This window comes from Drosophila subobscura, chromosome O (assembly GCF_008121235.1).
Source record: "Drosophila subobscura isolate 14011-0131.10 chromosome O, UCBerk_Dsub_1.0, whole genome shotgun sequence".
NCBI classification, from domain to species: Eukaryota; Metazoa; Arthropoda; class Insecta; order Diptera; family Drosophilidae; genus Drosophila; species Drosophila subobscura.
The window spans coordinates 21,357,581-21,371,410 of NC_048533.1; the positions used below are offsets into that span (position 1 = coordinate 21,357,581).

A 13,830-nucleotide genomic window follows, 5' to 3' on the forward strand; every position below is an offset into this window, starting at 1 on the left:
TGTGTATGTGTGTATATCAAACTAGTTGCTGTGTTCATTGTTGCTATCTATATATTGTTTAAACTCTAAAAAACTGTTAACTGAAACTGTCGCTACATAAATACATATCAACGAGTTATATCTATTCCCCGTCTAACCGAACTATGTTACGTTAATGTTTGTCGTTAAGTTTGACTCGATCTTGTTTCCGTTGTGTTGTATGCAAAAATAATCACCAGAAATGAACAAATAAATAAAATGCATTACCAATCAAACGCATTCAATTATTCCCTGACCTACAATTGGGTTCCGATCTGGGTACACGCTATATACAATATGTTGATGAAGTGTGCGTCATAGGAACATCCACATCTACCTTCAATATGCTGCTAGATTTGGTTATTTCCAGGAACAGATAATCGCCTTCATTGATTATCTTTTTTTAGGAAAAATATATTTATTTTTCATGGGTTAAATCCACGGCGACGTTAGGCAGCAGTTCATATCCAAGTATCCAAATTTCGATAAGCCCAATGCCAGTAAGATTAATTTTGGGAATTTAATTAATAAGTCATCAGCGTTTTAGCGGCCATAAAAGCCGCTTGGCGGAAGCGACAGGCCAACAGTCTTTGTCACGCCATCACCATGAAATGTAAGTGCAAGTTTTAAACGAGAATAAATAGGATATAATTCTCATTCAATTGTTAAAATCCCTTTGCAGTCCTGTATTTGCTGCTGAGCATTTGCCTCTTCCTGTTCTGCACACCGTGGACCACGGCCCAGTCCATACCCACCATTGGCCTGCCGGACCCAACTCCTCCCAATGGAGCACCCGTCGAGGGTGGTGGCACCACAGGCTTCCCCGGACCCCCAAGCGCTGCAGACACCGAGCCCACACCCGTGGTCAGCACCGCATATCCAATTTACTAAAGCTCGAGAGTGTCCGATGATATTTGAATTAAATATTCAATTGCAAGCTTAGTTGCTTAGTTTTTTGGCTTAGATTAAATGAGTTTGGGATACGGATCGACTTGGCTTTTCACTAAATTGGGTTATTTATTGTCCAACATACAACTAGGCGCAGCCATTAAGTTAATCGACATTCACATAAATTAAACACTACACAAAGTGCACGCACACCTCACGTACATATGCCACACACCATATGTAGGGGTGAGCTAAGATAGAAAACCCCAAAGAGGTATCCATTCCATGTTCCACGATTAGCTGGTTGCCACGTTGCGTCGAAACGAGCCACGCACCTGCATCTGCAGCTGCTCGCTGCTGCACTCGTCACGGCCATACTGGAGAAAAGAAAGAAGAAATTAAACGATTTATAAGTACATTTATTTTGTGGCACTACAAACCTTGCAGAAATTGTGCTCCAGCAGCTCCATGGCTGTCAGACGCTGCTTGGGATCATGCTGCAGGCAATGATCGACAAAGTCGTGACCCTCCTGCGACAGGCTCTCCGGCGCCTTGGGCTTCTCGCCCATGCCCACTTTGAACATGATTTGGAAGTTGGAATCAAATTGTGCCCAAGGACGCTAGAAGAATATTGAATAGAGAAAAAAAAGAGATTAAAATTAAATTATGTATAAAAAAAGGGAATAAATTCTTCGCTGCTAATGGTTCTACTTGCGATCGAAATACTTGTGGAAAAATAGACTTAAATGTACCCAAAACCGATCTTTTCTGTGGCAAGTATATAGAGGAAGTTCTATGTACTTTCATTCATCATTTTTCGATTCATGAAATATATGGAAATATTACCTCAACTATTTATAATGTTATACATATGTAAATATGCAAATGGAAATTCGATCTACCCCACATTTAAGTTAGCAAAAAACTCCGCTGTAAGTATCTGGCTGAAGCCAAATCTATGTTACGAAACATTGTGAAATGAGCAATAAATAAAGCAAGCCAAACCGCTCTGCTTATCTACAAGTACCAACCACAGCACTGTGGTGTCAACGCTTACCTTGCCCGAGGCCATCTCCACAACAACACAGCCCACGGACCAGATATCGGCGGCTCGGCCATGGCCATCGCTGTTCGTCTTGGTAAACACCTCTGGCGCCATGTAGGCCTGCGTGCCCACGTAGCCCTGCAGTTCGCCGGGCACCGTGGTGTGCGCCTGAATCTTGACTGCGGAACCAAAGTCGCCCAGCTTGAGACTGTTGCTGCCATCGACTAGGAAGATGTTTGCCGTCTTGATGTCGCGATGCACAATGCCGTGCTTGTGCAGCTCGGACACACCCGAGAGCAGTTGAGCGGTGAAGCGGCGTGCCAGTGCCTCGGGCAGACCAGCGGTCAGCTCCACCAGCGACTCCAGTGTGCCCTCGGAGCAGAGTTCCATGAAGATGAGCAGCTCCTCGCGATGCACTTCGATGCCGTAGTAGCGCACCAGATTTTTGTGCTTGATGCCCTCGAGGATCTTGAGCTCCTCGGCGACGTTCTTGAGGGCCCTTGTCTCGCCCGGCTGTATGGCGATCTCCTTCATGGCCATCAGCTCGCCCGTGTTGTTGTTGACCGCCGTGTAGACCTTGCCGAAGCGTCCCTGGCCAATCTTGATGCCCCGATGCCAGCGGAAGTGGACGCTGCGCGCACGGATGTGCACCTTGTCGCACGAGTTTAGGGCCTTGACCTGGCCAATCAGTCGACGTTCGCGCAGCTGCTCCTCCAGATCCAGGTCCAGTCGATTGACGGCATCGCGCACCCGTTCCTGCCGCAGCGCCAGCGGTGTGCTCTCAAGGCTGCCCTTGCCCGAGGATGCCGGTGTGGGCGGCGTCTGGGGCACCAGCAAACGCAGCTCCCCATTGGGACTGCTCCGGCATGGGGTGTCCACATAGTCGCCGCTGTCCACGGAACTGTACGCGTTCGATGACTGCTGCAGCAAGTCCTCCTTGAGGCTGAACTGCGGATGCAGCAGCTTGTTGTAGGGCGGCGACTGCAGCGGCGGCGTATTAGGATTCAACACAATGCCCGCCGACATGGGGGTGCGGGTGGGCGTGCGGGAACGTGAGGTGGCCGGCGAAGAGGTCTTGCGGGTGCGTGGCGATGCCTTCTTGCGTGCCACCTTCTCCGGCTCCGAGGTGATGCCAATGACGTGCGAAATGCAGCGATCCATTTGCTGTTTCAGCTCCTCGAACTGATGCTCGTCCAGGTGCTGGGTGATCTGCGGATCACAGGCAAGTATGAGGAACTCCAGACCCTGGGAGGCCCAACGGGGACGCATGCCACGCCCCCGTTCGCAGCGCTCCATCACAAAATGCATCCACATTTTGGCGTAAGTAATGATGCCCAGCGCAAGGTCCACCGTGTGCGCTCCACTGTCCTTTTGGTCCATGATGCGCTGCTCGAACAGCCTGATGACATCCTTGTGGTACTCAAAGCCAAACTTGTAGCCCTGATGGAGGATCTCCCTTGTGCGCGACAGCACCGCCTGCCGATCCTGCTCGTCCAGGTCTCGCATGTTGCTCAGACAGCAGCGGGTTTGGACACCCTCGATAATCTCCGTCAGCTTGTTGCGCACCTCGAGCACATCGTGCTGCAGCAGCTTGAATGCCGCCTTCACGTCCGAACATATGAAATCGTGCTGATGGTTGGCCACATCGTCCTCGTAGTGCTCCCGATGGAAGTCCGTCGTCTCTACGTCGCGGCAGAAGGTCTTGGCAAAGAAGAGCACTTTGATGGACCGCTCTCGCTCCACGGTCAGCAGCGACTGTGTCTCCCGGCAGATGGTCAGCAGCTGCCACTTGAGCTCCTCGTTGTCATCATTGTCGGCTGTGCCCTCGATCTTTTGGTCCAGCTCCACGGAGCGTTTGACCAGCCGCTCCGAGATGCTGCGCAAGAGTTTGCTGATGATGCCGCAGAATTTCTGCGAGGCGAGAGTGTGCATGCCCGTGATCATGGGACTGATTAGCTTGGTGAACATCCACTCCTTCTCGAGCACCGACTTCTGGTTCGTCTCCGGCACGGCCACCAGCACCAGCTGATCGATGTAGTCGAGATACAGCTCAAAGGTCTTGCGCACCGTGGCATCGTACTGATTGAGGATGTTGATGTAGCTGCCCAGCTCCGCCTCGTTCTCCACCAGAGCCGTCGTAATGTGCCGCTGGTAGCGCTCGCGATGGGTTAGCGCCAGGGTCAGGCCCTCGCGCAGCTCCTTCATCAGCTGCCCCAGACTGAGCGGATTGGGTCGAACGGGTCGCGTCTCGAGGCGCATGCGCAGAAACTCGTGCATAAACTGCAGCGGAATGCCGCTCAGGAACACAAAGGTGGGAATGTATGAGGGTAAATTGATGGACTGCGCCTCCTCGCTCCAGTAACCGTATGTGCGCAGCTCGATCACCTGCTCGCGACTTATCTGCGGATCCAGCCGCGGCACATCCTCCTCAATCGCCTCCGCATCCAGCTCAAAGTCGAAGTCCTCCGCACCCGGCTTCTCCAGTGCAATGTGCGCCTTGTACAGCGCCACATTGTGCAGTTTGTGCAGGAAAGCCAGCGACTTGGCCAATCCACGACTCTTCAGCACATTCTCAATGAACTTTCGGTACAGCGCCGAGGAGCCATCGCCACCGCTGACATCGTTGCTGCAGGTGCCCAGTGGCTCAACGCTGAATATGTTGATGTCGTGCATGGAACCCTTGCGCAAGCCATGACCATGCAGGCACTCGCTGGACAGCTGACTGACCTCAGTGGAGGTGGATCTGCAAGGGGTAGAATAAGGATCATCTAATATTCGGGAAAGCTTTATAAACTTACTCATTGCTGCTGGATGTCTCTCCCGGCACATGCGCCGCATCGTTGAGCATAAACTGCACTTTATGACTGGATGTGACGCTGCCATTGCGGCAGCCCTTGCGCGTAGTTGGACAACTGGGCGGCTTGGCAGAGTCCATTGAATTCACCGCCGAATCATCGTTGTCCACGCCCGAGGCGGATGAGTTGCCGCTGTCCGAGGCAGCGGGGCATGAAGTTTGCACGGGCCATGAAAACTTTTCATCCTGCAGCCTGCAAGGGAAAACATTCGCATGAGCATAAGGATCATCTTTAGTATGTAGCGTGTGTCTCACCTGGCCAGAATCATGCCCAAAATACTGAGCTTCAGTTTGTTCTGCTTGGTAATGTTGTACCACAGGCACATGGACTTGATGCGCCCCACAAAACTCTGCGACTTGTATATGGGATGCAGTGCGCCCATCGCCTGTGACGAGGGATAGAGCGCCTCGGCAGCCTCCAGTCGTGTCAGCATGCCCTCCACTTCGCGCAGCGCCAACTCCTGCTGCTCCATGCAGTCCTTGCAGTACAGCGACATGCAGCCCTGACACAGTTTGCTGGGCAAAGGAGCTGTGAAGATATAGATAAAGGAGCTGAACTCGTATAAAATATATTGTCCCACTTACAGCTGGCATTGGAATTGCTCTCGGAATGAATGCCACTGTCCAGGCTGATCAGACTCGGCTCACGGCGATACCGTGGCTGGAATTTGTAGCTGATGATTTGGGTGAGAAGATCGGAGACGCCTTGGCGGGACTCGAAGAGGTACTTGTCCTGCTGCTCCACGGTGCGATCGGCCTGCCAGGCCTGCAGCTCCAGCCATATGAGATCCTTTAGCTCCGTCTGCCAGGTGTGCTCCTCCTGCGACGGCTTGGCATCCTGCCGATCCACACTGCCCAGCTTGATCAGATTGGCAAACGTCTCGTGGAAGTCCTTCCGCTTGCCAATGCCCACCGACTGCTGCTTGCCATGACCGCCGCTGAGAAGACCTGCCGGCAGCTGAGCGGCAAAGGCCAGCGGCGGTGCCGACGAGCGGTAGCCAATGGGTCGCGAGGACACACAGCGATACCGATTGCAGCTCTCCACCACCTTGGAGGCAATGCGCAGCGGTAGTGGCGGCGGCATCGCATCCGAGCTGAGTGGCATGATCTTGTCCAGCGACTCCAGCGGATGTGCGCTCTCATGGAAGCTGCTGCCCCGTGGCGGCGCCACAGCCGTGGTGGCCAGCGAGTTCTTCATCTCCCGCTCCGAGTCGCGCAGCAGCGACTGCAGCCGCTTGTCCGTTCGCTTGTTCTCCTCGTTCACAAACATCTCGTTGAGCAGCGCACAGTCCATGGTGTTGCGACGCAGGACTCGCGATCGTGCCATCCGTGACATGCCCTTCTTGGGCGTACCACCCACGCTGGCAGGCAGATCTGGGGAACTGTTGAACAAATCAATTAGTAAGTGGGTTCCATGTGGTGTACCATAATGATTATGATGTTGATGATCATTTGGTTAGTGGATGCACACACCTAGCAACATAAAACGAAAGTGCGGCATACGGGAGCATATGGACGGTAGATTTTAGTGACTGCTTTCGACACTAGTGCCCAACGCATAGCCCGGACGCAAACCCTTATCGCCCTCGAACTCTCATATCTATGCACAGCAAAAGGGTATCTGTCACTATGCAAAACCTGCAACCTGTCCGACAGCAGCTAGTGACATTAATTGGCTGTACAAATTTCCCATAATCGAACAGACACATAATCGTTTTGAATGATACTAAATGGGAGAGCATTTGCCACGAGCGATTGCCGAGTTTCATGATGAAATACCCAAAATATGCCAATCATGGAAGGTTTTATGGTATTGAAATAACTACCACCTGTTGATGGTACATGTTTTTCGGGGGTAATACTGTAGATACTATTTGAAAACAGAAAATCCGCTGAATGAATATTAGATGTAAAATTACACGAAATTCGAAATGTTTGTTGCTTAGGACAGTGGTCATAAAATGACGATCAGTGCTCTAATTCGAAGATTGTAACAACTAGACTCTAGTTACTAGAGACATCCAACAACACAGAACCTTCGCTGCCGAGTTTGACAGAACAAAATGAATGAAAAGAATATGGATGGATGGATGGCTATGGGTACCAAAAAAATGCATAATCGACAGCTCCTACAGATGAACACACACAAACGGACATTTACCATAAGGCTGATGATGAAATGGGAATGGTAATTACAGGCGATCTGTGATGCTACTTACGCTGCAACATTGGACACCTTCTGCTTGCGCTCCCAGTCTCGATTCTTGATCTTGAGCCTTGTGCGTGGTGGCGTTGTGCCGAATTCCGCATAGTGAGCGGCCAGCTCATCCTCGGGTGCCAAGTCCTCCTCGAGTGCCCCAATGCGGGCATTGGACATTTGCACTGGCCGCGAGGGCGTCTGTTTGACACGATACTCCACTCTGCAAGAGCCAAAAGGAGAGGCAGAGATTTAGTGTTTCGGTCAACACTGACTATCTAAAGCCAAGGGTTTGCCCTAATTGGTCGCTAATTGGATAGCAGAGGCAAGTGCCTTCACGCAGCCTAATCGCCGTTTGGTTACGATAAATCGACTGGACCCCCTGCCCATTTCCATGTGCCATGCAAATGCGTTTATCTTATCGCACAGGCTGCAGACAGCCGCTTGTCACGCCCATGATTATGGTTTAATTTGAGGGCAGGTTTGATTTATTTCATCGGTTGGCAATTATGCCTGTCGTCGCACCACATCGCAACACATACTTTCATCAGCCAATTTCATGATTTCAGTTGGCAAAATCACAAGAGAAAACTCTAAATCCGAATTTTACTTACTTTTTCCGACGCATTTTTGACGGTCTACAGTTTGAACAGCACCACAACTGCTCTCAAACTTTTCCGCGAGATCAGCGAATCGCAACGATAACTCTTTCGCGCAGAGCTCAAAACTGGGTGCTGGAGGGGTGAGTGGGAGCTGGCTATTACTTTTGAATAGTACTCTGGCCCCCTAAAATTTATGTACATCTAATTGTACGGCTCGACTCGGCTCACTCTACACGGCCGACTGCCGACTGTGAGTGACAATGTGTAAAAAAAAAGAAAAAACAATAAAAAGCACAATCGAAAAGTAAATAAAAATTACACAGAGTGAGCGAGAGAGAGCGGAGGAGAACTTTAGACGCGACCGAACGATGACTGGACTTTGTGGGATTCCGATTCCGAATCTCAGTGCGGCGATTTCTTTTACATAGTATTTATGCACTATCTTTTAATGGAGGAGGCTCCAAGTGTTGTTATAGTTTTACTGTTTTATCAGCGCGCCTACAACAAAGGGCATAGTTCACACGCCTTTTCGCTTCCTTTGGGGCACCGGCCAGGGTTTTGGGGGATTTCATAACGCGATGGAAATCCGTGCCGACATTTGTCGTGCAAAGCGAAATGTTGCGCGCGGCGGCCGGCAGTCAATTTATTAGCACTTTTAACAAGAATTTACCCCATCGAGTCGTCTCTCGTCGATATGCCGATATATACTATATGGCAAACGCTTCGGTCGAGTCTATGTATATCGCGTGTACCCCCGACAACGGCGTCGCTTCCCGAACGACTGCGACTGTGCTCAGTGCCGAGTGCAAACGGCGGCAAACTAAAAGCGCGACCGCCATCCAATTGTTTATGGGCCCCATCTGCCGAAGAGAGTGCTGGGGAGAGTTCAGTGGGTGGCTAACCATGCAAATCGAGAGACAGCGAGAGAGCATATAAAGAGCATATAAAGAGAGTCGAGAGAGTGATAGAGCGAGAGCGAGCGGCTGCCGATCGATCAGCTTGCCATTCGTTTGTTTTGTGGGTTGTAATTGACTTCGCGCCTCACCGCCTGCTGGCGAATATTAAATATTAATTTATTGTATTTTATTATGTACGCGCTCGTTACTTAATTAGCTTTGTTTACCCACAGACACACAGTGGGTGGCGGTCAATATAAACAATAGTATACTCCAGCCAGCTGGAAATCGAAACCTGCCTGCCTGTCTGTCTGCATGCGTGCCACAAATCGAAGGGAAAATCAATTCCAATCTGTTAAATCAAGTGGCTTCGAGTCATAGGGTAGTCCCATTCCCTATGCTACGTCACGTGAACGCCAGGGCGTATTCTTGATATGTAACACCCTTTGTTACACATACGCATGGCAGGCATCATTCATGAGGCATAGAAAAGTTGACAGGAAGCGAGTGCGATGAGTAATTGATCAGTTTTGCCCCTCCAACGATCACTGTCGATCGCACTGTGAGACGACATTGGGGACCCTAACTGTGGTTTGTATAAAAATTTCTATAATTGGTAGCCTCAAAAATTGAAGTACGATCAGCAAGGGTATCAAAGTCTTCGGCTGCCGATGATTGCACATATTTTGGTTCTTGTTATTTTTCTGCTCAATTATATTACAGCCAATAAAACGATCACTGGCACTCTCTAGAGTAAACAGAAGTTCACGAAACAAACAATTCAAAAATCGAAACATACGACACGTGTGTGAGTGTGTGGGGGGCACGCGGAAATGTTTTCTGTTAATTATACATAGTACACGGCCGTAGTTATGCTTATCAAACAAACTGATGGTATCGCCGGGCATGCCCACTGATTAACCACAGAGAGAGAGAGACACGAAAATAAGTGTGTGAGTTGCAAGTTCAAGTACGATGCGGCAAGAGCGTGGATCTCTTTGGAAGTAGTGAAAGAGAGAGAGAGAGAGATCTTTTGGCCAAGTTTCCAACAACAGTTAGGAAAGGCCTTCGGGCAGTGGAATTCCATTCATTCGACAAGAGACAAAGGTCCGTCCGGGGTATGTAACTTGAGAAGAAAGCGAATTTGATTTCAAAACAGAATTGCCCCGCGACGCTATAACGAAAGAGGTTACAAAGCAGAATGTGCAAGCGCACGTATTAAACGCGTTTTAGCTGGTCGCAGTGTCTTGTCTCCCTCTCCCTGCATCTCCCTGTCTCACCCACCCCACAACAAACTGGTATGTGAGGTGAAGAAGAACAAGACGCAGAGGATAGAAGACGGCAGAGAGACGCAGCAGAGCAGCGCGAGCAGGTGCCAGCCAAAAATCAAAATTTATGTTTGGCGTGATTTTCCCGCTAACTGCGTACAGACATGCGACAGGAAAAAGAAATATGTGCAGCTTTTCCTGCGAATGTCATGTCTCACCCTCTGCTGTTTACCGGAAAAATCAAATCAAAAATTTTTAAACAAATTATGAATAAGCGCTCAGCGGACACACATAAACGAGGTAACCAGAGAATGTCATAGGTGTACGATGGATGTGTGTGTATGCGTTGTCTTATCAGGCAAAAGCAAAAGCTAGCGGCGTTATCAGCAAATGTCTTGAAAGTCTCGACTCCCACTCCCTGCAGCTGAAGCACCACCCGACCCGAATATGGTGGGTTATGATAAATGTTCACACACACACACACACAAGCGCACCGAAACACTCAGCACTGGAACATCAGATCACGGGGCAGAAGAGTGTGTGGTGTATAATTGTAATTGCGCCGCTCCCACCCCGGCCAAGAAAAAGAGCAGAACGAAAAGGTGTTCAATTTCCAGCAAAAATGCAGAGTTTTGGAATTTTGTTTTATGACTGTCTTGCAGAAATGTCGTATGGGTTCGTTGAGCGACGGCGAAACACGTTGTTTACGTTTTAACAATTAAAAAACTGGCGAAATGCGCTTAAAACAGGACAGAAAGAGAGGGAGAGCGAATGAGAGCGTGGAGTCGAGCGACTAAAACAGACTCTAAAGACCAAAAAAAGTTGCTAGCTGATGGCTGCTGCTGCTGCAACGTAACATTTCTTGTTCGCTTGGAAAATCCCGAAAAATTCCACTTGCCCGGCGGCAATGGGCTCACCTTGCAACATCCTCATCCACGCTGTGTTCGCGTCGTAACCGCAATGGGGGCACTGGTGGTGGGCTGGTGGTAGTGGTAGTGGCAGTGGTTTCTGCTCCATCTTCATCCTCCTCCTGCGTTGTTGATGCTGCTGCTGCCGGGGCTGCTGTATTGTTTCTAGCCGGCGTCGTTTGCAGCTGCAGGCTCTGAAGGGCGACGTAATCAATTGTGCGCACTCTTCGCCGATTGTTTGACATTTTGCACTGTTTGTTGTTGCTGCTTTTGTTATTCTTGGAAATATTCACACACACATCTACATATATGCATACATCTGTATAAACACACACACACAAGCACTGGTAGCACGCGCTGCTGCTGCTTTTGCTGTTGTTTTTACTGTTGCTGTAGTGGCTGGCGGCTTTAGCCGGATGATAATCACATTTATTTTAATTTAACTTTCACGGCAAACAAACACACAGATGCGGCTACGCATACGGGCGGCGCTCATAACGAAACCAAAATGGGTCTCAGCATTCAATTTGTTCCCGAACACAGCGCGCAAACCAGGTGACGCGTCTTACCTGGGCCAAAAAAATACAGTAATCAGTGAAGAGGTCTTTGGAGCTTGGCGAGGCTCCACACAAACACACACTTAAATTTGAACGGTGCTCAACACTGCTCGGTTTGAAATTGATGTGGCGCAAATAATCGTTTAAAATGCCACATTAATTGTTATCAAAATGCAGCTACTCATAACACTTCTGGCTAAAAATCATTGGTGAGGCTATACATCAAAAGTCGGCACAAAATATTCACATGATTTCAGTGCGTTTTAGTAGTGCGTCCAACCACACAGCTGTCCCTCCACAGCTGTTTCGCAGCAAAGCTCATATTTCGATGCTGGTAACCAACACTGCGAAGTCACAGTTTAAGCTGATTGGGCGCCGTGAAATATTTCCTTTGAAAATTCACTTTATTGTTTAACAAATTCTAAACTGTGTACAAAACTAACCATTTACAGCAGTATCAACCACGCGCACACACACATGCAATAATTAAACACGATTTAAACACTATAGTAACTGGTACGATGGGGAGGCGGGGGCCTCAACAACAGCCAATTTAACTAACACTTTGAATAGTCTAGAAAAAGTTCCTGAATATGCGTACAACAGCCTGCACCCAACGGGGCACGACACGCTTAACAATCTCCCGCTCCGCCGTCTGCGACAGATCATAGAGGCGATCCGCCTCGGCCTGCAGCCGCTGGCTTAGATCCGTGTTGCTCGTCACGAGGCACACCTGAGTCTCCAGGTCGCGATTCACCGAACGCTCGCCGAAATTCGAGGACCCAATAAGCGTTAGATTTGGCAGCTTCGCCTCGGGCAGATAGTACCACAGACCCTTGGCGTGGTACGTCCAGCCGGGCTTCTCGTATTCGAAGAAATTTACGCGATGATTCTGCTTGCGGCGCACCAGACTCTCGTAGAAGCTCTTTGCTATCAGGGTGTAAGCAGCCGGAATACCACCGGCAGGCCCCTTAGCGCCCTGGAAGCCATTTGCCTGTGAATCAATAAACATTAAAAAGGAAAAAAATCAAGAAAAAAGGGAAGCTTACGTTCGGATGGGCCATGAGAATGCTGCACTGCGCCAGGCACTTGTGCGTGATGGTGTCCATGTAGTCCTGCGTCAGATTAAAGTAGCCGGTGGCGAGTTTGAGGCGGGAGCCGGCAATGCAGCTGGAGAGCAGTCGCTTGGTCACCACACTGTCGTGATGAATGCCAATCTGGCCCATCTCGAGCAGCGGGAACACCCAGGTGTCCGCCTGCGTCTGCTGCTCCCTCACCTGACTCTGCCGCTGATAAGTCTCCTGCACAAAGTCCGATATTCGCTTCCTGGCCTGCTCAATGAACTGCTGCTTAGTGCCCTCGTAGGGCAGGATGCTCCAGTTGCGATGCAGCCCCTCAGTGGCGTCCGGGCTGACCGCCAGGCTGAATTCCTGCACCCGCTCGATGAACTGTGCATAAAAGTCCGCCAGGGGCTTGTCCTCGATCAGGATGTAGCGGTCTTGTCGGTTGGTGAAGTAGTCATTCGAAAGGTTAGCCCCGGATATGATCACCGCATCGTCGAACAGGTAGACCTTCATGTGCTGCAGGCCCAGGAGTTCGTTCCAGCGGGGTGGCATCAGTCGCTTGGTCATCCCCCGCAGATCTGGCGTGTGGTAGAGGGACAGCTGCACCTGCTCTTTGAACTCGCGTACCAGTGGCAGCAGCATCGTTTTGGAGTTGAGCTCGCCACGTGTACCGCGTGTGAAATCCAACAGCACGTTGAGCCGCAGCGACGATTGCGCTTGGAGGCTGTGACGCAACGTCTGGACCATGGCGTTCTCCAGCTGACCCGTGCCCAGGTAGAGGCTGGCCAGCACTATGCGCTTCTTTGCCTTGGCAATGCGCTGCACCAACGTGTCGTAGAAGTGCTGGGGCTCGTGTATCACATGGATCTGCTCGCCGCGCAGCGGGAAACAGGGCGCCAGATTGTGTAACCAGGAAAGACTCTCCAGAGCTGGCGCACCGGCAAAGCCATTGGTTAGCAGGTGTGGTGCCTGTTGTAGGCAACCGAGGATATCCGTTTGTGCGGCAGGACTCAGCTCCTGGCTGAACAAGCGGCGGAGATATAACATTGTTTCGGCGCGAATTTCTCTCGCGACGTCTTCGCGGACTGCTTATTGATCAACGGTGCGCAGTGGCTGTAAGGGCCCCTCGGTCATTGTTCACTGTTGTTTTACTTCTGTTTTGGCCCCAGTTTCAGTCATCGGAGGGCGATTTAATGCAAAAAGACTGGTTATTTTGTGAAATTAAGTATCTTAAGTTTATCCAAATAGTAGGTGTTGGAAAGTGTCCCCTTTTCAACCAGCTGATTTCAAAATAGTATATCTTCGATTTCACAGAAATGCACCACTAAATATCGGAGCTGTGATTTAAAAATATTTTAAAAAAGTAACAGGTACGTCAAAACATCGCACACAAAACCAATACTTTTGGGTATTTTGTCACAATTGTTTAGGGCTGTTGGGGCTGTTTTTGAGAACCATATCAAAAAAAATTTAATCTGGGCTGAGAGTTTTAGTTTGTACTATGAGGCAGCATTTCAAGTTCGGATAATACAT

At 49.8% G+C, this 13,830-nt stretch overlaps 3 protein-coding genes across 5 annotated transcripts; 1 reads left to right on the forward strand and 2 right to left on the reverse strand.

Moving 5' to 3' along the window:
• Window positions 1-541: 541 nt before the first annotated feature.
• Window positions 542-960, forward strand: LOC117896564. Its single transcript, XM_034804966.1, has 2 exons — window positions 542-631; window positions 701-960. The coding sequence occupies exons 1-2, from the start codon at window positions 625-627 to the stop codon at window positions 907-909; spliced, it is 216 nt and encodes a 71-aa protein (XP_034660857.1). The 5' UTR covers window positions 542-624; the 3' UTR covers window positions 910-960.
• Window positions 961-1,010: 50 nt separating this feature from the next.
• Window positions 1,011-10,977, reverse strand: LOC117896557 (mitogen-activated protein kinase kinase kinase 4). 3 transcript variants are annotated; one of them, XM_034804956.1, is made up of 9 exons: window positions 8,275-8,403; window positions 7,617-7,852; window positions 7,025-7,225; window positions 5,391-6,187; window positions 5,061-5,334; window positions 4,750-4,998; window positions 1,964-4,694; window positions 1,347-1,526; window positions 1,011-1,283 (listed from the first exon to the last, which is right to left on the reverse strand). In XM_034804956.1, the coding sequence occupies exons 2-9, from the start codon at window positions 7,628-7,630 to the stop codon at window positions 1,203-1,205; spliced, it is 4,527 nt and encodes a 1,508-aa protein (XP_034660847.1). In that variant the 5' UTR covers window positions 7,631-7,852; window positions 8,275-8,403; the 3' UTR covers window positions 1,011-1,202. The 3 variants fall into 3 exon arrangements, with proteins under 3 accessions (XP_034660847.1, XP_034660844.1, XP_034660845.1); XM_034804953.1 differs by lacking the exons at window positions 7,617-7,852; window positions 8,275-8,403 and adding an exon at window positions 10,686-10,976; XM_034804954.1 differs by lacking the exons at window positions 7,025-7,225; window positions 7,617-7,852; window positions 8,275-8,403 and adding an exon at window positions 10,686-10,977.
• Window positions 10,978-11,618: 641 nt separating this feature from the next.
• On the reverse strand, window positions 11,619-13,556 carry LOC117896561 (CDP-diacylglycerol--glycerol-3-phosphate 3-phosphatidyltransferase, mitochondrial). Its single transcript, XM_034804963.1, has 2 exons — window positions 12,283-13,556; window positions 11,619-12,227 (listed from the first exon to the last, which is right to left on the reverse strand). The coding sequence occupies exons 1-2, from the start codon at window positions 13,342-13,344 to the stop codon at window positions 11,808-11,810; spliced, it is 1,482 nt and encodes a 493-aa protein (XP_034660854.1). The 5' UTR covers window positions 13,345-13,556; the 3' UTR covers window positions 11,619-11,807.
• Window positions 13,557-13,830: the final 274 nt, after the last annotated feature.

Excerpts from the sequence above, each read along its gene's own strand:
- LOC117896557 (XM_034804953.1), bottom strand. The coding sequence starts at position 10,921 with ATGTCAAACAATCGGCGAAGAGTGCGCACAATTGATTACGTCGCCCTT. Across the intron at positions 4,695-4,749 it reads GAGACATCCAGCAGCAATGA|ATCCACCTCCACTGAGGTCA; the intron begins GTAAGTTTATAA and ends TACCCCTTGCAG. Across the intron at positions 1,284-1,346 it reads TGGAGCACAATTTCTGCAAG|TATGGCCGTGACGAGTGCAG; the intron begins GTTTGTAGTGCC and ends TCTTTTCTCCAG.
- LOC117896561 (XM_034804963.1), bottom strand. The coding sequence starts at position 13,344 with ATGTTATATCTCCGCCGCTTGTTCAGCCAGGAGCTGAGTCCTGCCGCA. Across the intron at positions 12,228-12,282 it reads TTCTCATGGCCCATCCGAAC|GCAAATGGCTTCCAGGGCGC; the intron begins GTAAGCTTCCCT and ends ATTGATTCACAG.